Source organism: Salmo trutta, chromosome 16 (genome assembly GCF_901001165.1).
Source record: "Salmo trutta chromosome 16, fSalTru1.1, whole genome shotgun sequence".
Classification (NCBI taxonomy): domain Eukaryota; kingdom Metazoa; phylum Chordata; class Actinopteri; order Salmoniformes; family Salmonidae; genus Salmo; species Salmo trutta.
In genome coordinates, this window is record NC_042972.1 from 28864557 (window position 1) to 28878390 (window position 13834).

Genomic DNA, 13834 nt, shown 5'->3' on the forward strand with positions numbered 1-13834 from the left:
ACAACTCAATGTTTATATCCCAGGACAAATTAGCTAGCAACAGCAAGCTAGCTAAACAGGACAAATTAGCTAGCAAGTGCAAGCTAGCTAGCTAAATTGCCATAAATGTTTAATGCTTTTCGACTTGTCCCCAAATTAATGTAATTGGTTCAGAATTTGTTTTGATATTTTAACCTGCGTGTCGTGATCGTGTTTGGTGTGGGGGGACAAAATACATTTATGCACGATGGCGCACGCGTGCAGCCGGTTTGGGTTCCGTGTTACGCACTGCCCTCTGTAGTGCCTTATGGTCAGATGCCCGAGCAGTTGCCATACCAGGCGGTGATGCAACCGGTCGATGCTCTCTTTTTGAGGATCTGGGGACCCATGCCAAATCTTTTTAGTCTCCTGAGGGGGGACAGGTGTTGTCGTGCCCTCTTCACAACTGTCTTGGTGTGTTTGGACCATGATAGTTTGTTGGTGATGTGGACACTAAGGAACTTGAAACTCTCGACCCGTTCCACTTCAGCCCCGTCAATGTTAATGGGGGCTGTTCGGCCCTCCTTTTCCTATAGTCCACGATCAGCTCCTTTGTCTTGCTCACATTGAGGGAGAGGTTGTTGTCCTGGCACCACACTTCCAGGTCTCTGACCTCCTCCCTATAGGCTAACTCATCGTTGTCGGTGAGGCCTACCACTGTTGTGTCGTAAGCAAACTTAATGATGGTGTTGGAGTCGTTCTTGTCCGTGCAGCCATGTGTGCACAGGGAGTACATGAGGGGTTCTAAGCATGCACCCCTAAGGGGCCCCAGTGTTGAGGATCAGCGGGGCAGATGTGTTGTTGCCTACCCTTACCACCTGGGGGCGGCCCTTCAGGAAGTCCAGGATCCAGTTCCAGAGGGAGGTGTTTAGTTTAGGTCCATAGCTTAGTGATGAGCTTTGTGGGCACTATGGTGTTGAACGCTGAGCTCTAATCAATGAATAGCATTCTCACATAGCTGCTCCTTTTGTCCAGGTGGGAAAGGGCGGTGTGGAGTGCGATTGAGATTGCGTCATCTGTGGATCTGTTGGGGCGGTATCCGAATTGGAGTGGGTCTAGGGTTTCCGGCATGATGGTATTGATGTGAGCGATGACCAGCCTTTCAAAGCACTTCATGGCTCCCGAAGTGAGTGCTACGGGGCGGCAATCATTTAGGCAGGTTACCTTCACTTTCTTTGGCACAGGGACTACGGTGGTCTGTTTGAAACATGTACAGTAGGTATTACAGACTCGATCAAGGAAAGGTTGAAAATGTCAGTGAAGACACTTCCCAGTTGGTCTACGCATGCTTGGAGTATACGTCCTGGTAATCTGTCTGGACCCGCGGCTTTGTGAATGTTGACCTGTTTAAAGGTCTTGCTCACATCGGCAACAGTGAGCGTGATCACACAGTCGTCTGGAACAGCTGGTGCTCTCATGCATGCTTCTGTGTTGCTTGCCTCGAAGCAAGCATAAAAGGCATTTAGCTCGTCTGGTAGGCTCATGTCACTGGGCCGCTCGCAGCTGGGTTTCCCTTTGTAGTCCGTAATATTTTTCAAGCCCTGCCACATCCGACAAGCATCAGAGCCGGTGCAGTAGGATTCAATCTTAGTCCTGTATTGATGCGTTGCCTGTTTTATGGTTCGTCTTAGGGCATAGCAAGATTTCTTATAAACGTTTGGATTAGCGTCTTACTCCTTGAAAGCAGCAGCTCTAACCTTTAGCTCGGTGCGGATGTTGCCTGTAATCCATGGCTTCTGGTTGGGAAATGTACGTATGGTCACTGTGGGGACGACGTCATCAATGCACTTATTGATGAAGCCGGTGACTGAGGTGGTACAGTATGCTCCTCAATGCCATTGGATGAATCCCGGAACATATTCCAATCTGTGCTAGCAAAACACTCCTGTAGCATAGGATCCATGTCATCTGACCACTTCCGTATTGAGCGAGTCACTGGTACTTCCTGCTTTAGTTTTTGCTTGTAAGCAGGAATCAGGAGGATAGAATTATGGTCAGATATGCCAAATGAAGGGCGAGGGAGAGCTTTGTATGCGTCTCTGTGTGTGGAGTAAAGGTGGTCTAGAGTTTTTTTCCTCTGGTTGCACATGTGACATGCTGGTAGAAATGAGGTAGAACAGATTTAAGTTTGCCTGCATTAAAGTCCCCAGCCACTAGGAGCGCCGTTTCTGGATGAGCATTTTCTTATTTGCTAATGGCCTTATACAGCTCGTTGAGTGCGATCTTAGTGCCAGCATCGGTTTGTGGTGGTAAATAGATGGCTACGAATAATATAGATGCGAACTCTCTTGGTAGATAGTGTGGTCTACAGCTTATCATGAAGAATTCTACCTCAGGCGAGCAATACCTTGAGACTTCGTTAATATTAGACATCGCGCACCAGCAGTTCTTGACAAAAAGACACACAATCCCGCCCCTCGTCTTACTAGACATAGCTGCTCTGTCCTGCCAATGCTCAGAGAAGCCATCCAGCTCTATATTATCAGTGTCGTCGTTCAGCCACATCTCGATGAAACATAATTTATTACAGCTTTTAGTGTCCCGTTGGTAGGATAGTCCCACTGTAGCTCAGTTGGTTGAGCATGGTGCTTGCAATGCCAGGGTTGCGGGTTCGATTCCCACGGGGAGCCAGTATGTAAAAATGTATGCACTCTACTGTAAGTCGCTCTGGATAAGAGCGTCGGCTAAATGACTAAAATGTAAATGTCTTAATTGTAGATCGTCCAGTTTGTTTTCCAATGAATGCACGTTGGCCAATAATTTATTTCCTTCTTATTGCATTTGAGCTAATCAGTTGTGTTGTGACAAGGTAGGGAGGGTATACAGAAGATAGCCCTATTTGGTAAAAGACCAAGTCCATATTATGGCAAAAACAACTCAAATAAACAAAGAGAAATGACAGTCCATCATTACTTTAAGACAAATTTGAAGATCTTTGAAAGTTTCATCAAGTGCAGTCGCAAAAACCATCAAGTGCTATGATGAAACTGTCTCTCATCAGGACCGCCACAGGAAAGGAAGACCCAGAGTTACCTCTGCTACATTAGAGTTAACTGCACCTCAGATTGCAGCCCAAATAAAGGCCTCACAGATTTCAAGTCACAGACACATCTCAACATCAACTGTTCAGAGGAGACTGCATGAATCAGGCCTTCATGGTCGAATGGCTGCAAAGAAACCACTACTAAAGGACACTAATAAGAAGAAGATACTTGCTTTGGCCAAGAAACACGAGCAAGGGACATTAGACCGGTGGAAATCTGTCCTTCGGTCTGATCAGTCCAAATTTGCGATTTTTGGTTCCAACCGTCTTTGTGAGAAGTAGAGTAGGTGAACAGATGATCTCTACACGTGTGGTTCCCACCATGAAGCATGGAGAAGGAGGTGTGATGGTGTGGGGGTGCGTTGCTGTTGACACTGTCAGTGATTTATTTAGAATTCAAGGCACACTTAACCAGCATGGCTACCACAGCATTCTGCAGCGATACGTCATCCCATCTGGTTTGCACTTAGTGGGACTATCATTTGTTTTTCAACAGGACAATGACCCAAAACACACCTCAGGCTGTGTAATGGCTATTTGACCAAGAATGACAGTGATGGAGTGCTGCATCAGATGACCTGTCCTCCACAATCACCTGACCTCAATCCAATTGAGATGGTTTGGGATGAGTTGGACCGCAGAGTGAAGGAAAAGCAGCCAACAAGTGCTCAGCATATGTGGGAACTCCTTCAAGACTGTTGGAAAAGCATTCCAGGTGAAGCTGGTTGAGAGAATGCCAAGAGTGTGCAAAGCTGTCATCAAGGCAAAGGGTGGATACTTTGAAGAATCTCAAATACAAAATATATTTTGATTTGTTTAACACTTTTTTGTTTACTACATGATACCATATGTGTTATTTAAAAGTTTTGATGTCTTCCCTATTATTCTACAATGTAGAAAATAATAACATTTTTAATAAAACCTAGAATGAGTAGATGTGTCCAAACTTTTGACTGGTACTGTACATACACAGCCCTGATTGGCTGAGAAAATGGTCTAAAGTACACCTCCTTACCAATACACACACCAAATCAAATAAATGTTTATTTGTCACATGCTTCGTAAACAACAGGTGTATACTAACAGTGAAATGCTTACTAACGTGTCATTTTCCAACAATGCAGATAGAAAGTGACACGAGGAATAAATACCCAGTGAATAATGAATACCAATAACGAGTAAAAATAATATGGCTATATACAGGGAGTACCAGTACCGAGTCGATGTGCAGGTAATTGAGATAGTTACAGTGCATTCGGAAAGTATTCAGCCCCCTTGACTTTTTCCACATTTTGTTACGTTACAGCCTTATTCTAAAATTGATTAAATTGTTTTTTTCCCTCATCAATCTATACACAATAGCCCATAATGTCAAATCCCCAATATTTAATCCATTTTAGAATAAGGCTGTAACATAACAACATGTGGAAAATGTGTCTGAATACTTTCAGAATGCACTGTATGTACTGTACATATAGGTAGGGGTAAAGTGACTAGGCAACAGAATAGACAAGACAGTAGCAGCAGTGTATGTGGTGAGTGAGTGTGTGTGTGTGTGTGTGTGTGTGTGTGTGTGTGTGTGTGTGAGTGTGTGTGTGGTGTGAATGTGTCTGTGGCGTCAGTATGCATGCGTGTGCATGTTATGTGTGTGTGGGCGTATGTCGTGTGTGTGCGTGGGCAGAGACCAGTGTGTGTGCATAGAATCAGTGCAAGAGAGTTAGTGCAAAATAGAGTCAAAGTAGAAGCTGTTCAGGGACCCTGATGGTTCCAGACTGTGCACTGGTACCACTTGCCGTGCGGTAGCAGAGAGGGTCACACTTAATTTGGATAGTCTGTTGATAAGCAGCTGCTTGCTAAGGTTACGATTAGGGATAGGGTTAGGTTTAGAAGAAGGGTTAGAGTAAGGGTTAGGGCTAGGGTAAGGATTAGGATTAAGACTAGGGTTAGGATATGGGTTAATTTTAGGGCTATGGTTCGTAGTTTCAGTGCCTTCAGAAAGTATTCAGACCTCTTGACTTATTCCACATTTTGTTGTGTTACAGCCTGAATAACACTCATCTACACACAATACCCCATAATGACAATGTGAAAACATGTTTTTAGACATTTTTTCCAAATGTATTGAAAATGAAATGAAGAAATATCTAATTTACCTACTATAAGTATTCACACACCTGAGTCAATACTTTGTAGAAGCACCTTTGGCATCAAGTACAGCTGTGAGTCTTTCTGGGTAAGTGTCTAAGACCTTTCCAAACCTGGATTGTGTAACATTTCCCCATTATTCTTTTCAAAATTCTTCGAGCTCTGTCAAATGGATTGTTGATCATTGCTCAACAACCATTTTCAGGTCTTGCCATAGATTTTCAAGTAGATTTAAGTAAAAACTTTAACTCGGCCACTCAGGAACATTCACTGTCTTCTTGGTAAGCCTCTCCAATGTAGATTTGACCCTGTGTTTTCGGTTATTATGCTGCTGAAAGGTGAATTCATCTCCCATTTTCTGGTGGAAAGCAGACTTAACCAGCTTTTCCTCTAGAATTTTGTATGTGCTTAGCTCTATTCAGTTTCTTTATTTGTCCTAAAAAAACTCCCCAGTCCTTAACAATTATGAGAATATCCATAACATGATGCAGCAACCATTATAATTGAAAATATGGAGAATGGTACTCAGTAATGTGTTGTATTGGATTTTGCCCAAACATAACACTTTGTATTGAGGAAAAAAGGTAATTGATTTGCCACATTTTTTGCAGTATTACTTTAGTGCGTTGTTGCAAACAGGATGCATGTTTTGGAATATGTTTTATTCTGTACAGGCTTCCTTCTTTTCACTCTTTTAATTAGGTTGGTATTGTGGAGTAACTACAATGTTGTTGATCCATCCTCACTTTTCTCCTATCACAGCCGTTTAACTCTGTAACTGTTTTAAAGTCACAATTGGCCTCGGTGAAATCCCTGAGCAGTTTTCTTCCTCTCCGGCAACTAAGTTCGGAAGGACGCCTGTATCTTTGTAGTGACAGGGTGTATTGATACACCATCCAAAGTGTAATTAATAACTTCACCATGCTTAAAGGGATATTCAGTGTCTGATTTAGTTTTTTTTACTCATCTACCAATAGGTCTTAGTGGTCGAATCTGTGTTTGAAATTCCCTGCTCGACTGAGGGACCTTACAGAGATGATGTAGTCATTAAAAAATCATGTTAAACACCATTATAGAGTGAGTCCATGCAACTTATTTTGTGACTTGTTAAGCACATTTTTACTACTGAACTTAGGTATTTGGACACCTGCTCATAGAACATCTCATTACAAAATCATGGGCATTAATATGGAGTTGGTCCCCCCTTTGCTGCTATAACAGCCTCCACTCTTCTGGAAATACTTTCCACTAAATGTTGGAATATTGCTGAGGGGACTTTCTTCCATTCAGCCACAAGAGCATCAGTGAGGTCAGGCACTGATGTTGGGCGATTAGGCCTGGCTTGCAGTCGGTGTTCCAAATCATCCCAAAGGTGTTTGATGGGGTTGAGGTCAGGGCTCTGTGCAGGCCAGTCATATTCTTTCACACCGATCTCAACAAACCATTTCTTTATGGACCTCGCTTTGCGCACCAGGGCATTGTCATGCTGAAACACTAAAGGGCTTCCCCAAAATGTTGCCACAAAGTTGGAAGCACAGAATCATCTAGAATGTCATTGTATGCTGTAGCATTAAGATTTCCCTTCATTGGAACTAAGGGGCCTAGCCCGAACCATGAAAAACAACCCCAGACCATTATTCCTCCTCCACCAAACTTTACAGTTGGCACAATACATTGGGATAGGTAGCGTTCTCCTGGAATCTGCCAAACCCAAATGCTTGGCATCGTGCATGGTGATCTTAGGCTTGGGTGCAGCTGCTCGGCCATGTAAACCCATTTCATGAAGCTCCCGACGAACAGTTATTGTGTTGACGTTGCTTCCAAAGGCAGTTTGGAACTCGATAGTGAGTGTTGCAACCGAGGACATAAGATTTTTACGCACTACGCACTTCAGCACTCTGCGATCGCGTTCTGTGTGCTTGTGTGGCCTACCACTTCGTGGCTAAGCCGTTGTTGCTCCTAGATGTTTCCACTTCACAATAACAGCACTTACAGTTGACCGGAGCAGTTCTAGCAGGGCAGAAATTTGTTGGAAAGGTGGCATCCTATGACGGTGCCACATTGAAAGTCACTGAGCTCTTCAATATGGGCCATTCTACTGCCAATGTGTGTCTATGGAGATTGCATGGCTGTGTGCTCGATTGTATATACCTGTCAGCAACAGATGGGCTAAAATATACAAATCCACTAATTTGAAGGGGTGTGCACATACTTTTGGCAATGTTATATATTTAGGCTTGCCATAACAAAGGGGCTGAATACTTATTGACTCAAGACATTTCAGCTTTTCATTTTTGTATTAATTTGTTTAAAAAAAATTATAATAATAATAATTTTTTCACAAACATAATTTCACTTTGACATTATGGGGTATTCTGTGTAGGCCAGTGACACCAACTCTCAACGTAATCAGTTTTAAATTCAGGCTTAACATAACAAAATATGGGGTGTGAATTCTTTCTGAAGGCAATGTAGTTAATTTAAATGTTACTGATAATCTGTAGATTGTTTATGGAGCATATACAGATGAACTAGCCACATAAAGTGTTACCGCAGAGAGAACAGTCTATGGCTTGGGTGGCTGAAGTCTTTAACAATTTTTTTTAGCTTTCCTCTGACAGCGCCTGATATAGAAGTCCTGGATGGCAGGGAGCTCAGCCCCAGTGATGTACTGGGCCGTACTCAGCACCCTCTGTAGTGCTTGCGGTCGTTCCCTGTTCACAACTGTGTGGGTGTGTGGGGACCATGTTAATTCCTTAGTGATGTGGACACCAAAGAACTTGAAGCTCTCGACCAACTCCACTACAGCCCCATCGATGTGGATGGGGGCGTGCTCTCCCTTCCGTTCCCTGTAGTCCACGATCAGCTCCTTTGTCTTGCTGACATTGAGAGAGAGATTGTTGTCCTGGCACCAAACTGCCAGGTCTCTGACCTCCCTATAGGCTGCCTCATCATCGTCGGTGATCAGACCTACCACCGTTGTGTCGTCAGCAAACTTGATGATGGTGTTGGAGTCATGCGTGGCCACGCAGTTGTGGTTGAACAGGGAGTACAGGAGGGGACTAAGCACACACCCCTGAGGGGCCCAGTGTTGATGGTCAGCGTGGCGGATGTGTTGTTACCTACCCTCACCGCCTGGGGACGGTCCGTCAGGAAGTCCAGGATCCAGTTGCAAAAGGAGGTGTTCAGTGCTGAGCTTGGTCCTGAGCTTGGTGCTGAGCTTGGAGGGGTCTATGGTGTTGAATGCTGAGCTGTAGTCAATAAACAGCATTCTTACATATGTATTCCTTACGTCCAGGTGGGTGTGCGCAGTGTGGAGTGCAATAGAGATTGAGTCATCTGTGGATCTGTTGGGAAAATTGGAGTGGGTCCAGGGTGTCTGGGATGATGGCCTTTCAAAGCATTTCGTGGCTATAGATGTGAGTGCTACGGGGCGAGAGTCATTTAAGGAAGGTTACCTTGGCATTCTTGGGCACAGGGACTATGGTGGTCTGCTTGAAACCAGTTGGTATTACAGACCGGGTCAGGGATAGGTTGAAAATGCCAGTAAAGATGCTTGCCAGCTGGTCAGCACTGATCTGCTGATAGGATGGTCTAGAACCCATCCCCTTACCCAGATGAACAGTCATTGGTATATTATAATCAGATCACATTGCGAAGTCATGATGTGGGCCAAAAGTTCCATCCCACCTGAACAGGTTGAAATTCCAGGCATTTTTTTAAAACAGCTCTTACACAAAAAGGGCATTATCATTTTCACAACTTCAGAGTGTAACTGCACTGCCCCTTTATGAATGTTTAGGGTAAGACACACAATCCATGTGAGATCAGATTCCAGCTCTATTTTGCTTTGACAATGACCTCTTGTTTAAAGTTTTTTTGGAACTAACATGCAGTCTCTAACTCCAAAAAATAAATAAAGAAATCCTCCACCCGTGTAATCAAGCCACTCACCATCTCTCCATCCCTGGCCCAGGGCCTGCCATTCTGAAGGTACTTCCCCTGGTTCTGCCTCTTTTTCTGTCCCCCGTCTGCAAACTTGCACAATAATGGTTCAGGGGGCACTGTGGAAGAGAGAAACAGATGAAATCAGAGGGTGAATTCAATGGGAGGCTAGGAATAACAATCCACTGGAAGAGTTGAGAGGTAAAGCAAGGAGCCTGGGATCAGAGACCAAGGACTTGTTCAGACAAAAATCCTAGCCCCTAACCTCTTAGTCTCTCTAGACAGATGGAGTGCCTCCAACAATGTAACAATGCTCCAGTTTACATATCTTTAGAAGTTCCAGCATCAGTTGGGACAGAGAGGTGTTGGAAATGGGACGTGCGTCACCGTATTTGCTTTTTGCTCTAGCTAAACGGTAGATTCTAAGTGGAATACCTGGGTACGTCCATACCCTAACCTTAACCCCAACCCTCACACTAACCCTAACCTTAACCACAACCATAACCTAACCCTTTAACCGTTTAAAATTTAAACTTCAATGGGGTGATGTCACAATCCCACTTATACTTTCCCTAGCTAAATATGAGCAAAATTCCTGCCCGCATTTTAAGCCCCACCTACGATTTGTTGGGAGAGTTGTCTGTCTGAAGAGGACGTTCACTGGAACAAATGCTTTTCCTCTTTCGAAATGTCCAAGAGATTTAGACATCCTCCCCAGACCTAGTGCTCCTAGGTTTCCAAGACTACTAACCTCTAGATACGTGTGGAGATCTGTGAGGATTTAATAGGTTTAAGCAATATCTTTAACTCTGATACACTTTAAAAATAACACCCACAAATCTAGAAGTTTCAACTACTTATTATTAAGTAACTGGTTCCACAGACTTTTTTCCTTTACTCAACTTTTCTGTGTTACCTGAACTTAACATTTTTAGTTGGCCCAAATATGAGAAAACGTAGGCAAAAATTCTGTCAATTTAAAATGATGTGTTTGCTTGTACTTGTATGTTCATTCAATTTGTCTTGTACTGTATGTTCATTCAATTAGGATGCTCTCATCTTATCTATGAACATAGACAGGGCTCCAACTTCTCTAGCTCCACAATGAGATATGGTGCAGGCCAAACAGCGGGCTGTTAGCCAGCCTGCCAGCTTAGTTGAGTCTGCCACTAGCAGTCAGTGTAGCCAGCTCAGCTATCCCCATTAAGGCCGTGTCTGTGCCTCGATCTAGGTTGGGCAAAACTAAACATGGCGGTGTTCACCTTAGCAATCTCACTGGAATAAAGACCTCCTCCATTCCTGTCATTATTGAAAGAGATTGTGATATCTCACATCTCAAAATAGGGCTACTTAATGTTAGATCCCTCAATTCCAAGGCAGTTATAGTCAATGAACCAATCACTGATCTTAATCTTGGCCTGACTGAAACATGGCTTAAGCCTGAGGAATTTACTGTGTTAAATGAGGCCTCTCCTCCTGGTTACACTAGTGACCATATCCCCCGCGCATCCCGCAAAGGTGGAGGTGTTGCTAACATTTACAATACCAAATTTAAATTTACCCCAAAAAATGGCTGCGTTTTCTTCTTTTGAGCTTCTAGTCATGAAATCTATGCAGCCTACTAAATCACTTTTTATAGCTACTGTTTACAGGCCTCCTGGGCCATATACAGCGTTCCTCGCTGAGTTCCCTGAATTCCTATCGGACCTTGTAGTCATGGCAGATAATATTAACATTTTTGGTGACTTTAATATTCACATGGAAAAGTCCACAGACCCACTCCAAAAGGCTTTTGGAACCATCAACGGCTCAGTGGGTTTTGTCTAACATGTCTCCGGACCTACTCACTGCCACAGTCATACTCTGGACCTAGTTTAGTCCCGCAGAATAAATATTGTGGATCTTAATGTTTTTCCTCATAATCCTGGACTATCGGACCACCAATTTATTATGTTAGCAATCGCAACAAATAATCTGCTCAGACCCCAACCAAGGATCATCAAAAGGCATGCTATAAATTCTCGGACAACCCAAAGATTTTGTAGATGCCCTTCAAGCTTCCAGAAAATTGGAAAGGAAATGGTGCTACACCAAAGTGGAAATCTTCCGATTAGCAGTCTCGAAGAGCCCTCACTGCTGCTCGATCATCCTATTTTTCCAACTTAATTAAGTAGAATAAGAACAATCGTACATTTTTTTGATACTGTCGCAAAGCTAACTAAAAAGCAGCATTCCCCAAGAGAGGATGGTTTTCACTTCAGCAGTGATAAATTCATCAACTTCTTTGACGAAAGCAAATTATGGACTCCTCTTTAAATCTGCATATTTCTCCAAAGCTCAGTTGTCCTGAGTCTGCACAACACTGCCAGGACCTAGGATCAAGGGAGACACTCAAGTTGTTTAATACTTTATCTCTTGACACATTGGTGAAAATAGTCATGGCCTCTAAACCTTCAAGCTGCATACTGGACCCTATTCCAACTAAACTACTGAAAGAGCTGTGCTTGGCCCTCCTATGTTGAACATAATAAACAGCTCCCTATCCACCGGATGTATACCAAACTCAATAAAAGTGGCAGTAATAAAGCCTCTCTTGAAAAAGCCAAACCTTGACCCAGAAAATATTAAAAACTATCGGCTTATATCAAATCTCCCATTCCTCTAAAAAATTTGATAAAAAGCTGTTGCACAGCAACTCACTGCCTTCCTGAAGACTAACAATGTATACGAAACGCATCAGTCTGGTTTTAGACACCATCATAGCACTGAGACTGCACTCGTGAAGGGGGTAAATGACCTTTAATGGCGTCAGACCAAGGCTCTGCATCTGTCCTCGTGCTCCTAGACCTTAGTGCTGCTTTTGATACCATCGATCACCACATTATTTTGGAGAGACTAGAAACCGAAATTAGTCTACACGGACAAGTCCCGGCCTGGTTTAGATCTTATCTGTCAGAAAGACATCAGTTTGTCTCTGTGGATGGTTTGTCCTCTAACAAATCAACTGTAAATTTCAATGTTCCTCAAGGTTTTAGGAGGTCTATTGTTTTCATTATATATTTGACCTCTTGGCAGAGGTGTGGACTCGAGTCACATGACTTGTACTCGAGTCAGACTCGAGTCACAAATATGATGACTTGCAACTCGACTTTGACTTTAACACCAATGACTCATGACTTGACTTGGACTTGAGCCTTATGACTCGACCTAACTTGATACCCTACCCAAGCCCAAATATAAAAAATTATGCTATTTTAAAAAGTGTGCAGCGCATCAACTATTCATTTAACGGATTACAGTTTGAATAGGACAGCAGCCAATCAAATTGTGCCAGCTGAGAAAAAGTTGTGTGTGGCAGTGCAGAGGAACGTCGGCAGGTGAATTCAGATGGAGCCCTTGGAAAGACGATACCCAAAATTATTATTTTTGGATGTAAAGACAATGCTGTATGAACAAAAAACGGATTGCAACTTGCAAAACATGCGGGAAGAAAATTACAGATGGAGGCGCAACAATTTCCAACTTTGTTTGACATTTGAAGCTGCACAAAGAACGGTAAGTTGTGGCTAATATAGCCGACAGCTATATATTTTATTACTTTACTGGTGTATCATGTAGGCTAACGTAACGTTAAATCAATGAGCAGTCAGTCAGTCACTGTCAGTCAGTGCGGGAACGTGATCATTGCACCCAAGATTGAGCTACAACTGGCTAGGCAGTTGGTAGCCTAAATCCTGCCTGATGTTACTGCTGTTCCTAAAACCATTGACATACGTTAGCCTACTGTAACCACACACAGAGAGTGTGTGTGTGTGTGTGTGTATTAAGGTTGGGTGATTGTGTACAAGCCTACATCGTCCGATAGTCGATCACTATTGAGGGGGGGGGCTTTCTCATGGCCACCCATGTATTTCCATGGAAATATGTTTATTTGGAAAGTAATAAATATATAGATATTTTTAAAAGCATTCATGATTTACGTAAATGTAATATACTATTACTCTTGTTCAAAATATGAAAATGTATTACATTTGGTGAAGAGCACATTATGACTTGTTTAGGATTCAAAACTCAAAGTTTAGGACTTGAGACTTGACTTGATACTTGACAGTCTTGACTTGAGACTTGACTCGGACTTGCCTGTCTTGACTTGGAACTTGACTTGGGACTTGAGTGCTAAGAGTTGAGAATTACTTGTGACTTGTAAAACAATGACTTGGTCCCACCTCTGCCTCTTGGTGATGTCATTCGGAAACATAATGTTAGCTATGCGGACGATACACAGCTGTACATTTCGATGAAACATGGTGAAGCCTCAAATTGCCCTCCTTGGAAGCCTGTGTTTCAGACATAAGGAAGTGGATGGCGGCAAATGTTTTACTTTTAAACTCGGACGAAACAGAAATGCTAGTTCTAGGTCCCAAGAAACAAAGAGATCTTCTGTTGGATCTGACAATTAATCTTGATAGTTGTACAGTTGTCTCAAATAAAACTGTGAAGAACCTGAGCGTTACTCTGGACCCTGATCTCTCTATTGACGTACATATCAAGACTGTTTCAAGGCCATCTTTTTTCCATCTACGTAACATTGCAAAAATCAGAAACTTTCTGTCCAAAAATGATTTAGAAATATTTATCCATGCTTTTGTCACTTCTAGATTAGACTATTGCAATGCTCTACTT

At 42.9% G+C, this 13834-nt stretch overlaps 1 protein-coding gene across 2 annotated transcripts in view; it reads right to left on the reverse strand.

The window, feature by feature from the left end:
- The window catches only part of LOC115150494 (RNA-binding motif, single-stranded-interacting protein 2), a 65051-nt gene that overhangs the window by 8274 nt on the left and 42943 nt on the right, over positions 1 to 13834 (reverse strand). For both annotated transcript variants that reach the window (XM_029693856.1, XM_029693855.1), the window contains exon 7: positions 9161 to 9270. In XM_029693856.1, coding sequence (XP_029549716.1) covers positions 9161 to 9270 — 110 coding nt within the window. The remainder of the gene's footprint in view (positions 1 to 9160; positions 9271 to 13834) is intronic.